At 39.6% G+C, this 20,865-nt stretch overlaps 1 protein-coding gene across 4 annotated transcripts in view; it reads left to right on the top strand.

The window, feature by feature from the left end:
• The window catches only part of TACC2 (transforming acidic coiled-coil containing protein 2), a 181,944-nt gene that overhangs the window by 96,046 nt on the left and 65,033 nt on the right, over nt 1-20,865 (top strand). Inside the window, exon 1 of one of the 4 annotated variants that reach the window (XM_043551363.1) lies at nt 499-956. The exons of the other annotated variants lie outside the window; for them this stretch is intronic. Within the exon in view, the coding sequence (XP_043407298.1) occupies nt 889-956 (68 nt within the window). The 5' untranslated portion in view covers nt 499-888. Of the gene's footprint in view, nt 1-498; nt 957-20,865 lie in introns of those variants that run through there. 4 annotated transcript variants of the gene reach the window in all.

Raw genomic sequence — 20,865 nt, 5'->3', positions numbered from 1 at the left:
CTTTGCAGTAACAGAAAGACAAACTTCTCCATTGATTTTGAAATGCTGTTTTTTATCTTAAATATCCCTAGCTCTCACAGCCTATGAACAGCATCACTCCCAAGGTTCCCCAGCTTATCATTTGACAAGAAGATTCACACACAGAGAAGCAAAATGGTTAACTGTAACAATATCTTTGGATCGAACTGCTCCCTGGTTTGCTCACACATTGCCTTGTTTACCTTGGCTCTTCGTGGCATTCTCCCTATTTCCCTGATGGAAGATTCCATTTTTGCCAGAGGGATGAGCTCTTTTGTTTTAATAATAATAATACAAATATACAGTAATTCTCTGTATTGTAATCACTGTGGACGATACAGTGTGCTTACTATTAAAAGGAAATGCAGGCACAGGATTAGTACAAAATCCATTTGCATTTGAAATCAGCTGAGTCAACACAATATAATGGTCCTGCCTGTAGGTCCTTGGGGAGCCACAGTAGCTGACAATGTGTGCTTAAGAGGAGGGTCTTCATTTTTTTAAAGTCCTTCTCAATAGCCAGTGGCTCTGTTTATAGAGGTGCTTCATTGTAGCTGAGAGAACCATTGATGACTAATGGTTGGTAACCTCAGTGCCTGACACAGTGGCTGGGATTTTATTATATTTTTTAAATAATATTCATCTGGACAGGAAAAAAAAAATAAAAAATAAACCCCTGGCAACAGTTCAGAGAAGAGAAGCTGCTGCTGAAGTGCCTCTGCTATTGCTGCCACTGATGCAAGCAGCTGTTTCCATCTGCACTGCAGTATTGCAGCCACTCCAGTCAGACCTCTCAGGGCTTTTTGCTGCGGGAATTAACAAGGAAGCTGGCCTTGCTTGCAGCTAGCTTCAGCTCAAGGCACGCTGAGGATGGGAGGTTCGCAGTCTCTGCAGCAGGCACAGATAAGTAGCCTGAATCGGGAACCTTCAGAGGCAATGTAAGTGTAGAATACCTTTGCTCCCTTCTTTTTTGTATTGCCAGGCCTTCCACCTTTCTGCACTTTACATGCATGGTATATACTGAGAGGCCTTTGTTAATATTAATTGAAGATACAATTAAAGTTTTGCTATGTTTTGACCATTGCTATTTCTTTAATACTTTCATAGCACATAGGCATTCTGGGTTGACTCACTGTCTCGATTCATTTATGTCAGGTCATAGCTGTGTACCTTATGTTTGTCTTTTATATTGTGTGGATGCATAATCAATCAAACACAATGACAATTTCCAGCGAAAATCACCTCCATGCTTCTGTTTAAAATGTACAGTGTTTAGCTGCATTTCACAGTTTTCCAGGGCTTCTTTCCTTTCCATACAGATGGGGGTTTTTTGTATTTTTTCAACTCACATCACCCTTATCAACATCAACCTATGTCGTCTTAACGTTATTTCCTGTGGTGAATCATAAAAACAAGGTGTCCTTAGATCCCTTCTCATTGAAGGGCAATCATGAACGATAGACTTGTTTGCAAAAGGAAAAAGCGAACAATTACTGCTCATTTAGAACACTGTACCATTTTGTTTTCAGAAGAGTATTATCAGATACACTAACAACAAAGTCATTTACCATTTATAAACTGGAATTGATCATTTTATTGTTTGTGGATTTATCAGTTCACTAGCCAGCAATCTGTGTGTGTTTTTTGTTTTTTCCTGTAAACCACCGAGCTAATGTATAAGGAAGTGGCCTTTATCCTCCAATGGATTTTTATTAGATCTGCCATGTCTTTTATTGTTTCAGTCATACAGACCATATTTAATTAACGTGTTCAAAAATTAATTTAGCCTCAGTAAGATACATTAAGCTCACCACAATGTATGTATGTCATTACAAAGACAGGTATCCAAAACTGACCTAATTTAGCTCATCTTTATTTACTTTTTTCAATGCAACATCTTTTTCCTAATGTAAATCTTACATTCTCAGAGTGCTTAAACATTTTGTGTGTGTTTCTTATAAGAATGTCTTCAGAGTCAATGGAGAGTAATAGTACAGTAACCGGCTTTTAACTGGCCTGATCATAAGGCCATACAGGTCCTATTGTAAGATTCCAGTGTACCCTGCAGAGAGCTTTGCTTGATATTATGTTATTACATTCATAAGATACTGGCCTAAATGGGTTTCTGCAGCCTTTGTTCTTAGCACCGATATACCGGTGCAGATATTTTCCATATAGTTCTGTTTTATGTAATGCTAATATTCTCACATTAAACATCTGTTTTAATTGGAATGAAGTGATGCTTCATTATCTTTAAAACCTGTTTAAATTTATGTTTTCATCTACACACAGAACTGTATCTATTTTTTTAACATTGAGTCACGTTGTCAGGCAATATGGATAGTGCATTGTTTCATTTATAATTTTCAGAGCCTTTTAAGAATTCGTTACATCACAGCCTTGAAAACACATTGATGAAACGGTACTAGTTCTTGTCTTATGGACAGTGAAAATCAAATGCACTAACTGTCACATCTTTCAGCACTGTTTGTGTACAGAAATAATATTCTAGATCCTTTATCTTTAAAAGAATTGCTATAGAGTTTCAATTTAACCTCTTTGTGCCTAGTGTGAACCATTGACGTAACCTGCTGTTCATAAGTCAGTAGAAAACTGGTGATGTATTTGGGAATAGTTAGTGAAAGATGTTGATGGTCTTGTAGCACATGAATAATAAATAATATTGAATTAAGAAAATATAGTATTTCCTAAAATATCCAAACTGCCTGCTATGAAAAATAAGCCATTAAAGCATGAGGACCCCTCTCTTTCTCGATGAATATGTGTAGGCCTATATTGACAAAATGTGCATCTAACTGCTATGTCTTGTGGAGACCTGCTATGGTATGAAGTTGAGCATATCTATGTATGAATGGCATTTGCTGCTCGGCTTCCTATCTGCCTCTCTTTTTGTGGGTGCATTTTGCTTCTGCAAAATTGCACCCATATAACTTTGCACCTGCAAACAAATTGTGGATGCCAATACTGGCAGTTTGGATAGCTAAATATCTGACTTACACAGGTAAATCAGGTGGTAAGCTATCTGGTAAGTTTCACTGGATCTTAAGCAACCCTTCTGTGATCCAACAAGGATTGGGTCTTAAAGGAGTTGGCCATAAGAATTGTACTTTCTGTGCTCTATTCTCCTCTAGATTACAACACTGTAAATCAGGAGTCACTACTGAAGTCAATGGAGTTACACTGATTTAAAAAAAATCAGCATAAGAGGAGAACTAGGTTCTGGTATACTTGGGAAAAATCTCTTAAACACAGATTGCTTGACAAGCATAGATTTTGGGCAGGTTTGTATGTACTACATGTACATACAATCAGTTGAAAGCACAATTTGCACTTGTCAGAAGGGATGCTAGGCTTTTTAAAAATTTGTCTTCCCACATATTGTACTCACTGGCTTATGTGAACCTCTATTAATTTGGCTCCTGAAGGTTTAATCAAATTAATCTTTAATCAAATTGAAAAATAATAGAATGTCTACCCTTCATTTTGATCAGTTCTCTTTGCTTTCGCCAAGGGTTATTGGTAATTCCGTCATTGGCAGTAAACAGTTGACTTTTAGTAAGGAAGGTCATAGTTCTGAATGGGATAAAGGAAAGAGTCCAAGGGAAGTGCATGATAATAAAAGCTGTGTAATTCAGACCTGGTTATTGATATTATAAGCTCTGCCATGTGCTGTACAAACTGCAGTATGCACTCTGGTGGTCAGATGGACAGCAAAATCAAGTGCTTGTTTCAGTCACAATAATGGGTATGGACTTGATTGAAATGAGTGTAGGTTAATATTTGTATGCTGTATTTGGGTGTGTGAATACTTGTGTTATATACACACATCCAAAATGTGTGGCAGTGAGATTTTTTTTCCTGCCTAACCTTTGACTGACTCACTAAGAGAATCTTTGAGGATAAAAATCATATTCAGCTGCCAACTGTTACGTTATTTATATTCTAGTGTTTAATAATATTTCTAACTCTTCATAATTTTAGCAAAGTAGAACTGGTAGTGAATATTTATCCATGTTTTATCCCATTGATCCTTGGCTCCTTATCAAATTCCAGGATTTTCCCCTGCACTAAACACATCTTGCTTTGAGAGATTCATTATAGACACCATCCTTGTAGTCAGAGGGGACTGGGTAAGATTCATTCAGAGCCCATCAGCCAATTCCTTGATTAGCCAAAGGGTTGATGATGTTACTTCCTCCCATCGAGAGCTGTCTCTGTGAAATTTTCACCCCCTGCCAATCCAAGGAGAAAATGACTGAGAGTTGAGCCAACTCTGACTGAATCAGTGGTGAAACTCCCATTGACATCAGTGGGAGCTGGATCAGAACCCAAGAAAAGGAACTTAACGCTACAGATCATTGGTATTAGGCCAAAGCTTTGGTGCCCCTGCAGGTGGTTGTTCAGTATTCCTTTCCATTGTGTGTAGTCTTTTTTTGGTATCTTGGTTGCCTAGAAAGGCTCAAACACGAGTGGCTGTCGGATTTGTGTTAAGAGCTGTAGTTAGCTAACTGGGTGTTTTATGTTTGTGTGTACGTAAACACAGGCATCGTTGACCATTTCATTTTCTTATTTTTTTTCTTTAAAAATACTTTAAATGTATTTAAATTTAACTGTAGCTTTGCCTTCTCACAGGTTTAAAGGAAATTAATTACTCTAGCTAATTTAGTTGTTCTGGAAAAATAATTTTAATAGTATGAGGAAGGATTTTTTATGAGCTGATTCTGGCAAAAGTGCAGGTGTTTTATATAAAACTTGTTTATACTAATAGTGTTAAAGGTTTTTATTTTCTATTTAACCAAAATTGGTAGTGATCCAGACTGATAGGTTGTCCATCCTGCATGGTTGTAGTAAGCGCTAGTGCAGCATAAGTTTAATTTCTGATCCAGCCTTTGTTGACCACTCTGTCTATCCTGCAGGGGAATACATTCAGTCCAAGAGGTCTCTCTACTCGGGGGTTACCTGCATGAATTAATGAGAATGGTTCATCTAGTCAAGGAAAGAGGAGAAATGCCATGTGATTTCTGCCATCAAACTTCCCATCTTCTATCCTAGCAACCCTGGTCTGAACTCTTAATGGCCTGATCCAGTGAAGTCCAATGGAAGTGTTTTTATTGACTTCAGAGGGCTTTGTATCAAGCCCATATGTATCACTAACAGCAGTCTGGTCAAGTGTGCAGAGACTCAAAACCAGAAAAGTTAGCCAAAAGTTTTTAGGGGGTATACAGGGACATGAACAAAATTTGAGCGCTCATCCTTTGTTTCCAAGGCACGTAATACAGTTCTGTGTCACATAAAATGTATTTTTACAATTGCCTACATTGTGCTTGTGATATGGACCATAATGGCTCCTTTGGAATCGTTATACCTGTTCTGTAACTATTCATATAGGCAATTTGTAAAATGTATACTGGTATTGCTATTAGAAATCTGTATAAAAAGGCATTTCTGTACATACATTGTAGCCATTATTTAAAATTAAATAGTTCACCCATTAAATTTTTTTTTTTAATTTATGAAAACGACTGGTAATTTGCAGGTGAAGTTATTGCTTGTTAAATTTATATCAGTCATGTTTTCAAACAGTGTGTCTTGAAATATTAATGCCTGCGGATATTTTCATTTTTTGTAATACTTGTATGGTACATTCAAAATAGCTCTATCCATAAATACATAACTTTCCTTTTTCTGAGATCTTATCTCAATACAGAGTTTTTGCATTTACTAATTGGCTTTATAGCATTCCCTAACTTATTTATTTTGTTACAAAAAAGTGCCAAGGAATTAGCTATATAATGTCCCTCCCCTCAAAGTCAATGGGGCAAATTCTTCAACTGGGGCTGCACAGGGCTTAATTGAGGCCTCAATTTGGTTTAATAAAAATATGGAAATGATGTCACTAAATCTTATGCAAGCTGTTACCCCCAATGTTAGATGCCTCTGTGAGGCGTTTTTATATTTTGCCTAGGGAATCCTTGAGGTCTTCTGCCTACCTGAAGAAACATTAAGTGCTTTTGTGAAAAATGAGGGGAGGGAGGAAAAGTAGTATGTCCTGCTTAATGGATATATGTGTATTTAGAGTGAGATTGGCTGCTTTTATTGGCAAAATAAGTAATACTGCTTTATACTCCTTATAGCTCTGCAGAGCCAACAAAACAAAGAGAAACCTAGCTGGATTCTGTATTTCTTGTGTTATCAAAAGAATTGTTTACTACATTCCAATTGGTCAAACCTGTGCAAAGATATTTGAATTGTATGAGGTTGCACAGAGGCCACAGAGGGCCTAGTATGGCCTGCATAACCTATATCAGGGGTGGCCAACCTAAGCCTGAGAAGGAACCAGAATTTACCAACGTACATTGCCAAAGAGCCACAGTAATACGTCAGCAGCCCCCATATGCTCCCCCCACCCGCCCGCCCGCTCCCAGCACCTCCCGCCCACTGGCAGCCCCGCCGATCAGCGCCTTCCCGTCCCTCCCCACACCTCCCGATCAGCTGTTTCGTGGCGTGCAGGAGGCTCTGGGGAGGAGGGGGAGGAGCAAGGGTGTGGCAGGGTCAGGGGAGGAGGTGGGAAGGGGTGGAGTGGGGCAGGGCCTGTGGCAGAGCCAGGGGTTGAGCAGTGAGCACCCCCCCGGCACATTGGAAAGTTGGCACCTGTAGCTGCAGCCCCGGAGTTGGTGCCTATACAAGGAGCCACATATTAACTTTTGAAGAGCCGCATGGCTCTCCGGAGCCCCGGGTTGGCCACCTCTGAGCTATATAAATGGGGATAATGTGCAAGATGGAAACTTTTGAACCCCAGGTAGAGTTTGGCCCTGGCAGACAGAAGTTTTAATTTGTAAACTAAACACTTTTTATTTGGAAAATCATTTAGAGTCACTAAATGTTGAACTTAGCATCACCATTTTTATAGTCAATGTTAGCAGTAGAACTTTATCCATCTTAAGATGGATACAGCTGCCATCTATCCAGCCAACAGAGGAGTTGAGGCTGTTCAGCACCTCCCAGCTTTGCAAGCTACAGAATCAAGGCCTTAGTTTCCTTGGAGTGAAAAATCAAGTTTGAAAAAAATCCAGGCCTTTTTCATTTCAAAAGAGGGAAGGTTCTGAAATTAAAATAAATATTCAGGTTTGCAGACTTCTCCGATTGTGGGCATTTTTTTTCTGCACACTGTGACGTTATTCCTCATGTTAAATATATATATCAGCTTTTATTTGAAATGCAGAAATAATTAGGCTCAAAGGAAATCTCTGCTTGAATTTTCATCTGCTTCAGTATATAAAGTTACATTTATTGAGCCTGCTATCTGTTTCTTGCTTTAAGAGACTTCAGAGGTTTGCTGGGAATGGATTTTTTTTTTAATCTTTCAGGGAAAGAATCTGAGAGCCTCATATTTTAACTTCCAAAGTGCAGGGCCATCACTTCAGAATACAGATGGGACTAGGGAAGAAACAAAAAATGTGTATCTTATCTCTCCATGTTCTTGGGAGATAGAAGTATGACGCGAGTCAATTAGGTGTCAATCTAAATCACCTACCACTTTTACCAGCACACCATTGTACTGAGAAGGCTCCTAATGTGGCAGGACTTTCTCTCAGTGCTTATTGAGATGCTATTTCATTGTATTGAGAGAATTGGAGCAGCATATGGTCTGTAACATGAAGAGTGAAGTCATGGCTCCATTGAAGTCAAATCTTCCACGGGCTTCCATCAGCCAGCAGTTCACCTGAAGTGTGCAGTCTAGCCTCTGTTTCAAGAAGGAAAATAACTAAGGGAGCAATTGTTCTCTGACATAATTAGCATGTACAATGGTTGTCTTTTTAGTTGATGAGGCTGTGTCACTCCTTTGCTCCCTTGTGCGCGCTGGCAATGTTGTCTTTCATTCAGTTTTCTACATGTTGGCCATGGAGGAATAAAGGTTAGTGAAAATCTGTTCCTGGAGGGCCAAACTCTGCCCTGCTCTAATTCCCATGCATTCAGTGAGTTCAGAGGGGTTGCACAAGGATAAGCAAGGAAGAATTTGTCTTGGCGAAGAGATATTAGGAAATTCTCCTCTTTCCTGTAGTGCATTTGTCAAATGACAAATTTAATCGTTCGCCCCCTCCCTGGAAGGAGCCACAGTGAAACCAGTATAAGGTTTTCACCAGAATGACAAGGGAACAGTTTCTCTCTGCATTACAGACTAATGCTGTTTCATGAATCTTCAGTATTACCATAGCCAGGGGTTCTCCCAGAGGGTTAAATAAGTCATAGATCCATTTCCACAACTTGCAGAGATGGGTTTTTTGCTGCTGTCTTCTGAACTCTGTAGTTGAGCTAATCTGTGAGCTACAGAGAGCCTGTCCCTAGCAGGATTTAAGGGAAAGTTCTGATGAATGAAGTAACCAAAACATAAAAAGAAAAGGAGTACTTGTGGCACCTTAGAGACTAACCAATTTATTTGAGCATAAGCTTTCGTGAGCTACAGCTCACTTCATCGGATGCATACTGTGGAAAGTGTAGAAGATCTTTTTATATACACACAAAGCATGAAAAAAAGCTTTGTGTGTATATAAAAAGATCTTCTACACTTTCCACAGTATGCATCCGATGAAGTGAGCTGTAGCTCACGAAAGCTTATGCTCAAATAAATTGGTTAGTCTCTAAGGTGCCACAAGTACTCCTTTTCTTTTTGCGAATACAAACTAACACGGTTGTTACTCTGTAACCAAAACATATAGCTCTTGTTTCAAATGTGGTGTTGGTGATTTTCCTTTGCAGTCTTTGCATGCTATTGTAAAGCATTAAGAATGGAGCCACCTGGCTTGCATACCAAAGGTATATTTAACTGGCTTTTGTTTCCTGCATTAAGATTTTAGTACTTGGCACTAAGTGGCAAATGAAAGATGCCTGTCCTGAGTAGGAAATACTTCTGCCTTTAACAGCTGATGTTAATTTGAATGCCATCAGTCTGTAACCTCAGTACCATGAATAAGGTACACCAGTAATTTGGAGTCCAACTGTTAGATAATTTTAACTGTTTTCCTGGTAAGTGTTTTCTAGCTCTGAATATTGGGATATCCTAAATATGTCTTTGTTTCCTCCCGTCTCTTAAGAGACTTCTGCATTTGTAGTGCATATAGAACAGTGACCTGGTTAGTTAGAGGTACACAGATGACAATCTTGTTGTGATGCTATCAAGATAATTGTCTGTTGATGAAGTGATTTCTATTGAAAAAGAAACGTGGGCTAAGAAGAGGTTTGAGAATAGAAAATTGTACATATTGGGTCTGTTCTTTGAGTCCTGTCTCCATACCATATATGTGATCATTTAGAATAAACCTGGGGTAAAGAAAGAGGACAAACAGGCTTAGAAAGAGAGAGAGAGAGATGGTATTAACTTCATCATTCATTTATATTGCTAGTGCTGAAAAGCAAACCCTGTTAGAGCTGTTAGCTCTCAGGAAAAATTATAAACATTTAAAAGGAGATTTTTAATATTCGGTTTGGGCTCTCTTGACTTAAAGCAATACGAGGAACTTGGACTCTAGTCAGTTTCGAAATTGAGTTAAAAGTAGTTTTGGGTACTTCTGCACAGCTTGTGCCTGTGTCTCCTTGTCAGTTTTTGAGATTTTCTTTTCAGTTATGGGTTTCTATATTTTATTACATTTTTCTCTTCTCTGTTGCTGTGTGAAAGGTGGGAACTGACCTTTATTAGGGAAAGAGTGAATCTGACCTAAACACTACTGCCAGTCAAATTCACAAAGTCGAGTAGAAAAATAATTTCATTTTTATCCGATCTTATTTAGTTCTTTTAACAATAGAAGGTAAAAGAGGGGGGAAATCAGAAGTCTTTGTTTTTTTAAAATTCATTTCCCTTTAATTCTTCTTAGTTGCATTATCAAATTAGCAACCTGACTCCCAGAATAGTCAGCCCATGAGAAATCAGACTTTTGCATAGAGTGGGTGGTGGTTTTTGATTTACAGTTTTCCCTTTGTAATCTGTTTAAAAAGACATTTTCAAAGTGATTTCCAGTATTTTAGACACAATTCCCATTAAGGATTTGCCACATCTAAAAGTCCAAACAATACTTTGAAAATATAGTCCACAGCATCTAAGTATCTGTTGTCACTTAAAGAAAATCCACCACCTTGTTCTCACTGCTAAACTGTCCAGAGATCACAAACTGAAAATTCACTGCTCTTCTGATAGCATGTAAACCACCTAATTAGTGTTACATTAGTACAAGTATGTCATTGGACAGATTTACTCATCACACTGAATTTATACTGCTGTAACTCCCATTAATATTGCAATGGAACTATTCCTGATTTACACTGGAATAGCTGGGGGAAGAATAGGCCCAGAGGGTACTTTTTTGGTGTGGAGGCGGAGGAGGGGGAGAGTGGAGGATTGTCCAAAACAGGAAAACAATCCCTGTTTCTAGTGCACATTATGCAGATTTATCTTTCTCCTTTATGTCCTTGAGTTAAACCTTGTGCTTGTCATGAACCATCATTTATGGACTGGGAAGCATCAGCTCCAATGTAATATTGATTATTTTCTGGGAAGCCATATTTTCCCTGAGGTTCTATAAGTATATTTATGCTGAAATAATCTTGAAATCCTTCTCTAGACACCAATTCCCACCCAGCTTGCTGCACACATTAATGCCAGTACTACTAGTTGTATAATTGCATCGCACTAATATAGGCTACCTTTCAGATGAACAGAATTTATTTTATGAGTTCCCTTTAAAAAATAAAAATGAAAACTGCAAAGTATGCTTCTCTTGCTTTCTATTTCAAGCCATAAAATAGTCACATGACACTTAACAACTCCTTATCTTGGGGGAAAATTCTTTTGGACAAAAAAGGAAAAAACTCTTCAGTTGTTTAGCCATGTTTTAACGTGCAGCAGGAAGTTATCCAGATAGCTTTATTCTGTAGCCTGTTACCAATAAGTGAATATATTCACACAAGTTCCTTCCTCCTAGACGGCTATATATCTTTTGTGAAGATGCTTTTATTTGCATTGGTTCAAGAAGCTGGATGCCTGGGCCACTGCAGATGTAGCTTTGATGTGTTTTGGCATAATGTGGTCCAGTTCTAAGGTGGTTCCAGCATGAGATGCTCTACAGGGGCTATTAAATGAGTGTTACACAGGGAGGATGCAAGGAAACCCACTAACCAGGTAATCTATAATGAAATTGTTCTGTGACAAGATAATCCTCTGCTGCTTTTTGGCATTAAACTGGGTAAGAAAGAAACCTTCAAATATCCCATTGTTCAGAGGCATGTCAGGCACACATTGGCTTTTAAATACTTCTCTCCTGGTTGGTATCCCTAAACAGACCACATTATTTCCCCTGGAAATCATAGTTATTTACAAAGGGCCCAATCCTGCAAGACCCTGAGCACTGTCATTTTCCCATTGGCTTCTGTGGAAACTGAGGGCATTCCACATCTCACAGACTCCCCAGAATCCTTCACAGAAAAATATATTGCTAAATCCACCCCCACCCTCCTGCACACACACACGTAATCCTGCGGCACACCAGCTAGTATTAGAAATGGTGACTTTTTATATAAAAACAACCATAAACTAAGTCCTGATTCTGATTTTATACCTGTACAAACCATTAATAATGGTCTACTTAAGACAGTGAAGTTACACCAGTGTCAGTGAGATTGGAATCAGATCCGTAATTTTGCCTTCAGCTCAGCTATTCCCTCTTCAATATTCATTGGTTAGCACCATTGTCCAGACATTGTGACAGGCTTTGCAGTTTGCCTCCTCCCAGTATGGACTGAACATGGATTTATTAAATCATAGGATAGATGATCTTGTCACTGAAAATCCTTACAACTGTGTGATAGCAGTCCATTAATAGTTAATAGTCAAAAATGTGCCCCTAAGGAACGATCTTGTAAATGGATTCCAGTGACACATAAGTGACATGTATGCACCTCCCCCATCTTCTGACCGAGATAAAGGCAAAGTCCTGTACTGAAAATGCTCCCTCCTGGGAAGAAATGGAGTGAGCAGGGCAGATGGCTTTAAATGGCACCTGATAAGTTGCTGACCCAGCTTCTATAGGTCAGACTAAGGTCACTGTTCCTGTCCTTCACCATGAATGGAAAAAGGTTCACTGTGTTGGCTGTACTGCTGCACTGTGTCTGAGGATTTCGCCATTTTGATTGCCTACAGAATGTAAATTGAGGGAGGGGCAGGGAAAAAATTGCAGATAATGAATCCTACAATAGTCCTACTTAACTTGTGCATATTTCTCTTTAGGGTTTTCTATACCACTCATCACTATAACATCTAATGGTATCAGTTGCCTTAGATAATTAGATTACTTTACCTCAGCATTTGCACTGTTACCTACGGGTCCCTATACAAATATATAACAACATTTTTGAGCATGACCACTGATGGATATTAAAAACGATTATATAAGAATACATGGATACAGCTAACAATCACAGTATTAAAGTGGCTAATTTAACTTTGAGTCCCATATTAGCTCATTTTATTGGAACTCACTGAGTAGGCAAATATTATACAATAAAATAATTAAATCTGATTTAACAATTATTTTGTATTGTAAAATGTTTCCCAGGTCTGGTACTAGAAATAATAAATCATCTTCAGCCATAATTGTGAAATATTTTTTCCCCTCAGTTCTTTTATGGAACATATACTGTGGTCAGTAAATACCAGCTATCCTAAACGGTTAATTTAACTTTCCAAACAATATTTAGAGTTTAGGTGATCTTTGCTAATTCTGAACGATGAAACTGAGGACTGAGTTCATATGGTCAGATCATAAATAAATACACTGCACTGGTGCAGATTACAATTCTGGAACTGCAATATAATTTATACTAAATGTAAAATAACAGATTATCTGTTTATAACCGGAAACAAAACTCGTGGCCACTATTTGCATTTTTTCACCACAGATATTAGTAGCTTATTATTTGTATTTCTGTTGTGCCTTTGTGGAACAGAGTCATGGAAATCTACTACAGATAAGAATTGTAGAATCATAGGGTATGTCTACACTATGAAATTAGGTCGAATTTATAGAAGTCGGTTTTTTAGAAATCGGTTTTATATATTCGAGTGTGTGTGTCCCCACAGAAAATGCTCTAAGTGCATTAAGTGCATTAACTCAGCGAAGTGCTTCCACAGTACTGAGGCTAGAGTCGACTTCCGGAGCGTTGCACTGTGGATAGCTATCCCACAGTTCCCGCAGTCTCCGCTGCCCATTGGAATTCTGGGTTGAGATCCCAATGCCTGATGGGGCTAAAACATTGTCGCGGGTGGTTCTGGGTACATATCGTCAGGCCCCTGTTCCCTCCCTCCCTCCGTGAAAGCAAGGGCAGACAATCGTTTCGCGCCTTTTTTCCTGAGTTACCTGTGCAGACGCCATACCACGGCAAGCATGGAGCCCGCTCAGCTCACTGTCACCATATGTCTCCTGGGTGCTGGCAGACACGGTACTGCATTGCTACACAGCAGCAGCAACCCATTGCCTTGTGGCAGCAGACAGTGCAATAGGACTGGTAGCCGTCATCGTCATGTCCGAGGTGCTCCTGGTCGCCTCTGTGAGGTCGATCAGGAGCGCCTGGTCAGACATGGGCGCAGGGACTAAACTTGGAGTGACTTGATCAGGTCATTCTCTTTAGTCCTGCAGTCAGTCCTATTGAACCATCTTATGATGGGCAGGCAGGTGATATGGATTGCTAGCAGTCCTATTGCATCATCTTCTGCCGGGCAGGCAAGAGATTAGGATGGCTAGCCGTTCTATTGTACCATCTTCTGCCGAGCAGCCATGAGATGTGGATGGCATGCAGTCCTTCTGCACCGTCTGCTGCCAGCCAAAGATGTAAAAGATAGATGGAGTGTATCAAAACAAGAAATAGACCAGATTTGTTTTGTACTCATTTGCAACCCCCCCCCCCCCCCCCCCCCCCCCCCCCCCCGTCTAGGGGACTCGTTCGTCTAGGTCACACTGCAGTCATTCACAGAGAAGGTGCAGCGAGGTAAATCTAGCCATTGGTGCACATTTTTTATTGGAACCCTCCGTGAAGTCCTGCCTGAAATACTCCTTGATGTAAAGCCACCCCCTTTGTTGATTTTAACTCCCTGTAAGCCAACCCTGTAAGCCGTGTCGTCAGTCGTCCCTCCCTGCGTCAGAGTAACGGCAAACAATCATGCATCTGAGTTGAGAGTGCTGCCCAGAGCAGTCACAATGGAGCACTCTGGGATAGCTCCCGGAGGCCAATACTGTCGAATTGTGTCCGCAGTACCCCAATTTGACCCGGCAAGGCCAATTTAAGCACTAATCCACTTGTCAGGGGTGGAGTAAGGAAATCGATTTTAAGAGCCTTTTAAGTCAAAATAAAGGGCTTCATCGTGTGGACGGGTGCAGGTTTACATTAATTTAACACTGCTAAATTCGACCTAAAGTCCTAGTGTAGACCAGGGCATAGAAATGTTGGGAAGGGAGGTCATCAAGTCCACTCCTGCTCTGAGACAGGACCCAGTAAACCTAATCCATCCCTGACACGTGTTTGTCCAACCTGTTCTTAAAAACCTCCAGTGATGGGGATTCCACAGTCTCCCTTGCAAGCTATGCCAGAGTTTAGCTAACTTTATACTTAGGTTGGATATTAGGAAAACTTTTTAAATCTCCCTTGCTGCAGATTAGGCCCATATTTTCTTAAGTGGACATGGAGAACAATTGATCACTGTTCTCTTTATTACAGCCCTTAACATACTTGAAGACTGTTATCAGATCCCCCTTCAATCAGCTTTTCTCAAGAGTAAACATGCCCAGTTTTTTTAACCTTTCCTCATCAGTCAGGTTTCTTAAATCTTTTATCATTTTTGTTGCTCTACTCCGGATTCTCTCCAATTTGTCCCATCTTTCCTAATGTGTGGCAGCCAGAATTGAACACAATACTCCAGATGAGGCTTCATCAGCACCAAATAGAGTGGGGCACTTACCTCCTGCATCTTACATATGCCACTCCTGTTAATACATCCCAGAATATTAGCCATTTTTGCAACAGCATCACATTGTTCACTCAAATTCATTTTGTGATCAACTATAACCCCAGATCCTTTTCAGCAATACTATCACCTACCCAGTTATTCCCCATTTTGTAGTTGTGCCTTTGATTTTTCCTTCCTAAGTGAAATACTTTGTATTTATCTTTAAGTGCAATTCATTCCAAAGTAAATGCCTGCAGAAGATCTGCAGAGTCCATTGGAAAGAGTTTCTTGCAACTTCAGAAATTCTAAGTAGAGCAAACCAACCTAAAGCATCAAACATGATAAGAAGATGATGACAGACATATTTAGGACCTGCTTTAAGGATGCCACCAATACAACTTCCAAGTCGAGTGATAACATGGATAGCACCTGGGTAGAAGGGGGAAGAAAGGGCAAGCTAGAGAAATATTGCACAGGACAATAAAGAAAGAAGCCTAATCCATCAATATGACACTTAGAAGCCTGAACAGATGAGCACAAGAGTGAAATGGTGTTATACCAATAAAATAAAAACCAGCAGGATCTTATTAAAGAGGAAAAGGCACAATACCACATTTATTGTGAATACAGAAAGAATCATAGTAAGCAGTTATAGCTATAACATTCCATTCAATCTCATATTTATTCACACACACACACACACACAGGTTCTGCAAGGTTGTTATCATAGTTACCAGCCTTAGAGTTGCTCATGCCAAGCCACTGGCCAGGTGGCCTGGACATGAGAAGGGAGCAGGGCCTTGTCAGATGCTCATCTGATGCTCCTGGAAGTTGGTTTGCAGAATCAGACCCCAAAGTTCTCACTTTCTAGAGTCTATTTTTATAGGAATTTCTTCCTATGCCGGTCTATGGGAATTGCTTCATCATGCTGTTGCTGAATCAATCAGCAGATGGCACATTCCTGACGGCTCCGTGCTGCCAGATGTTATCTTGTTCTTTGGTTCTCCCATTCTTGAGGCTGTTGGGTGGATTCCAGTCTGCCCTCCGGGGGTCCTCTGGTTATTTCCACTTGACGCCTTCTTCAGCCGATGGACACTGGATTCTTAGGCTGGCAGCTCCCTGATCATTCAGTTATTATCCACACCAAGCATCCATCCACATACATCCTCTATCTCTATTTTAATCACTATTGTTAATACAACAAAAGGGCAGGGAGTCTCTGGGTGCTGTTTCTGTTGTTACAGAGTATTGCTTTGAGTCTCTCTCTGTGTGAATTGCTTTGAGAACAGATTCTGTCTTAGAATGTACTAAGGCAATTAGCAGCTTGCAAGTTTCACACATAGAGGGAGAGAAACAGTACCAAAAACCAAGAGACCTCTTAATTAGTAATACCCTGGAATTTAAACTATGGGGAATCAAACTCATTTGTGATTTTAATACAGGACTTCTTTAATATGATCCAACAATGGAGGAAACTGGTAGATGCCCTATGCACTTGAGGGTACAGGAGGATGAAGAAAGAAGTGCCTGTAAGTCCCAGTGAAGATTCTGTGTTGTTCTAGAGTCTGTACAGACACATAGTAACAGTCAGTTTTCTGCCCCAGAGAGTTGAGAATTTAATTAGACAAGGCAGGACACAGAGTTACAGAGATAGGTAAAGTGACTTGCCAAAGGTCATACAGTAGTTCAAAGGCAGAACTGAGAGTGTAACCCAGATTTTCTGCATCTCAGTCCAGTGCCCTATCACTAAAACATACTGCTGCTTAATATTGTTCTTGAGAAATTATATAGGGGAATCAGTTTTCCTATGGACAGGCAAGGTAAAGGATCATGTGGCTTGGCAGAAATAATACAGATCTTCTGTCTACTTTTCTAGAGCTTTGATATTGCTTTGGAAGTTTTAGGTTCTCCAAAGCTTAGGGTAAAGTGATAGCAGGATCAATACCCAATAAGTCTATCTGCTTATATGGTCCTCATCTCTATAGTACCTGTTTCCCATTGAAGTAACTGGCAAAACTCCCATTGACATCAGAGCAGAAGCAGTCCCACTATCCCAACTAGCTGAGTTCTGGTTCTGACTGCAGCAACATCACTGATTCTGAATTGTGCACAGTGATTTTTATGATGAAATATTTCTGAAAGCAATGGATGGAGGTAAGACCACAAAATTCGTACTTCCAGTTCACTTCTTACTGAGGTTACAGGGATAAAAAACTAAGGATATTTTCAATACTAAACTCTAACATGGTAAACATCCCTTTTTTCTTGCTGATTTAGATTCCTCTCTGGGTGGCTGACAAATAGTGCAATAAATACTGAAATTTATAGCTTAATTTTAGTATACAACAGCTACAGACATTTTAGTGGGATGTTTATAGTGGGAGATGCTCATTGCCTTCAGACAATACCACACATATTACAGCATTAGGCTGTTCACTTACACTGGTCCCATCAGATTCAAGACTTTCTGATCCCCTTATACTTATGACTTAGAGCATTATTTCATAGAAACTTTGGTGCAAAGAAAGTAATGATGTGTTAAGGCCCCCATGAAGATGTTTTTCTGGTAATAGTGGACCAAATCCTTCCCTCCCCCATCACCTTTCAACACACCATATGGTGCCCGGGGAACAAATCTTCAGAAAGAGCCATGATGGAGTTATAGGGCCTGGAGGAGAAAGCAGTTCTGTGGAATGAACCTATGTAGCCACTTGCAAAACACGGCCTCCTAAAAAAAGTGTATAGAGCCAGAGGTGACATGGAGGAGCAACACTGAGGGTAAGTCTACAAAGCAAAGAAAAACCCGTGGCTGGCCTGTGACAGCTGACTCAGGCTCCCAGGCCTCGGACTGCGGGGCTGATCCACTGCTGTGTAGACTTCGGAGAATGTTTACAGTACGTATATCCAATAGAGTTGCACAGTTCTTGTTAATTAATGTTGTTTGCATTAATGTTGTTACCCTTCATACACTTTTGCACAGGGATGGAACATAGAGTCCATATTTTTTTGTTGGAGAATGACAATGTGCATATTTTAACAGTGCTAAACTCAATACATGTAGTCAACTCCTGGTGTGTAACAGATTATTTTCCTGTAGGATATGAATCTGCCAAATATTGTAGTCTCTGTGTCCTACTATCACCAAAACAAGACTGCTACATAAAGAAAAAAGAAATGGCAGATATAGTTTGCTTGAATTCTAACAATAAGGATGAGTTTTGTGTTTTCCGGAGGGTGTTGGCTTTACATAGTAATACTGCAGGTTAGACTCACAATTTCTACATATCCCTTACAAGACAGAGATTTCATTTATTCTATACCAGCTTTCATTTTTTAGCAAATCTGCCTACTCTTGCCTTAATAGTGAACTGTGAAGTTATGGAGAAAATATTCAAATGTAAATATAGAGGGACAGATGCTAGTTCTTGTTCTAGCTGCTCTCTCTAGCTCTGGAAGCAAAAGCAACCTAAAAGAAGGCTTGACTGGCTGCTTGCGGATTCCCTTTAGCTCCATTCCCAGGCCCCGGTGCAGGGAGCATTCCCAGAGGAGGGGGCATGGCGAAGGCACTTCTTTACTCCAGTGAGCCCTGGCTGCTGGTACGGTTTCAAAACCCTCTGCCTCAAAAACGTCATGCAAGCATGCACCCCCAGATTAAGTGCCATAGTAGCTAGCACATCAGAATGCTCCATGGCTTTTGGGTAGCTGGGTAGGAATTTTCTTTTGTGTGCTTAGAACAGAAACAAATCTAAAGTTGATTAAATTGGAGGAAACCTCCACAGAGGTTAATAAAGTTGCATTCATCTACATTGGTTCCAAATCTGCTCAACATTGGGACGATGTGCTTTATTTAAACCACATTTTACAGAGCTTGTGCTAACCCCCTTGGTCTTTTGTTTAGTGTAGGTTCAGTAAAAGATATCAATTTTTCTTTTTCTTGCTAGATGAAGACTGCATGCACAGTTGCACTGTTTTCTTATTGCTGAGTAATAATTATAACAAGAGCATGAAATAAATCCTGGATTCTTGATAAAGCTGAGGAAATCCTGTCAGCTTTGTGACAGGTTTTATATTGAGCCTAGTCTCAAAGTGATGACTGGGATCACTTCACTTTAGTGATTGCAGCACTTTAATAGGGTGAAGTGGTGTGGGTGGGAAGAGATCAGAATGGAGAGATCCCATTCGCACTTACTGAATTCTGTCCAGCTGTAGTGTCAGTGAAAATAGTGTCACTTCAGACAGAATTACAGTAAGTGAGGATTTGTTGTAATGTGCCCTTCAGTGCATTAGTGGAGTAAAAAGTATCTAATGAGGATGGGGTTTCTGTGAGGACAACGCTGAGGAAGAGAAGTCATCCCAAATCATTTCCTTTATTATTTCCTCCTGAGATTTGTGTAAGAACTGGGCAAAATCCCAAGGTTTCCCAGTTGGAGTGGGAACATTGAATTCTCACAAGTGTTCTCGTACGTGCCAGAATTGTGTTGATCCAGTATTATTATTGCATTTCCTGCCTCTCCCTGTAATCCAAAAATGCTGTATGTCTACTGCATTTGCTGTTTATACAGTAACTTTGGAGAAAGATTCTTTCATCTCCCTCTTTCTAGTTGCATTCATTGTACCCTGCTACCAATGAGACCCTCTCTGCACTCTGGAATCTTGTATACACTCCTAATCATTCTGTAGTCCAGTTCAAGCTTCTGCCATCTGTATTTTCTTTATTATCTTCCTAACTCAACTGATTTTCATCTTCTGTTCATTGTCAAGGTATGTGCAGAAATACACAATCATAGAAGTTAGAGATGGAAAAGACCTACTTTTATATCTCTTAACCATTTTCTTCATTTGATTACTTGTCAAAGGTATTTTTTTCCCTTTGATGTTAAGCACATTAATCAAACAAATTTACCTACTGACTAGTTTACAAGTCTGTTAAGTGTTGATCGCTTGCCATGTTTTTTTAAAATCCCTTCAACCAGTGATCACTGTAAACAAAGTACAGTAGAACCTCAGAGTTATGAACACCTGAGTTATGAACTGACTGGTCAACCACACACCTCATTTGGAACTGGAAGTACATAATCCAGCAGCAGGAGCAGAGACCAAAAAAAAAAAAAATAGGAAGGAAATACAGTACAGTACTGTGTTAAATGTAAACTACTAAAAAAAAAAAGAGAGTTTAAGAAAAGATTTGACAAGGCAAGTGCTTGTTTCATTTAAATTAAGATTGTTAAAAGCAGCATTTTTTTCTTCTGCATAGTAAAGTTTCAAAGCTGTATTAAGTCAATGTTCAGTTGTAAACTGTTGAAAGAACAACCATAATGTTTTGTTCAGAATTTACTAACATTTCAGAGTTACGACCAGCCTCCATTCCCACAGTGTTCCTAACTCTGAGGTTCTACTCTAGCAGACTTCCAGGAATCTTTTGTAAATATTTGTTACTTTACTTGCCACATCTAGAAAACATTCAATAAATCAATCAAAATAATCAGTTTAAATGCACTGTTCTTTATAATCCAACCTTATATTTCACAATGTCAGGTTCAAGGGGATGGTGGGGGGGGAAGATGCACTTTCTTCTTTTCTCTGAAGATGCTAACAATATGTTTTGCAAACAAATTCTAGAGGAAACCGTTGAAGCATAGATATTCACTGTAATCCTGCTTACAAAAACTTTACTAGTCTTTCCTTATACTCTTTATAAAACAACTTGTCACAAAGGGAGGAACGTGATAATGTAACCTCCACTATACATATGCTCATATTTTTTAAATAGAGGAATTTGATTGTATAAGAATCTGCTTCTAGCCTAAACAACAAAAGTTTAACGTGCAGGTGATTGTTCA

The sequence above is a fragment of the Chelonia mydas genome, chromosome 7 (genome assembly GCF_015237465.2).
Source record: "Chelonia mydas isolate rCheMyd1 chromosome 7, rCheMyd1.pri.v2, whole genome shotgun sequence".
Classification (NCBI taxonomy): Eukaryota; Metazoa; Chordata; order Testudines; family Cheloniidae; genus Chelonia; species Chelonia mydas.
The sequence above is the reverse complement of the archived record's forward strand: the minus strand, read 5'-3'. Positions and strand labels throughout refer to the sequence as shown.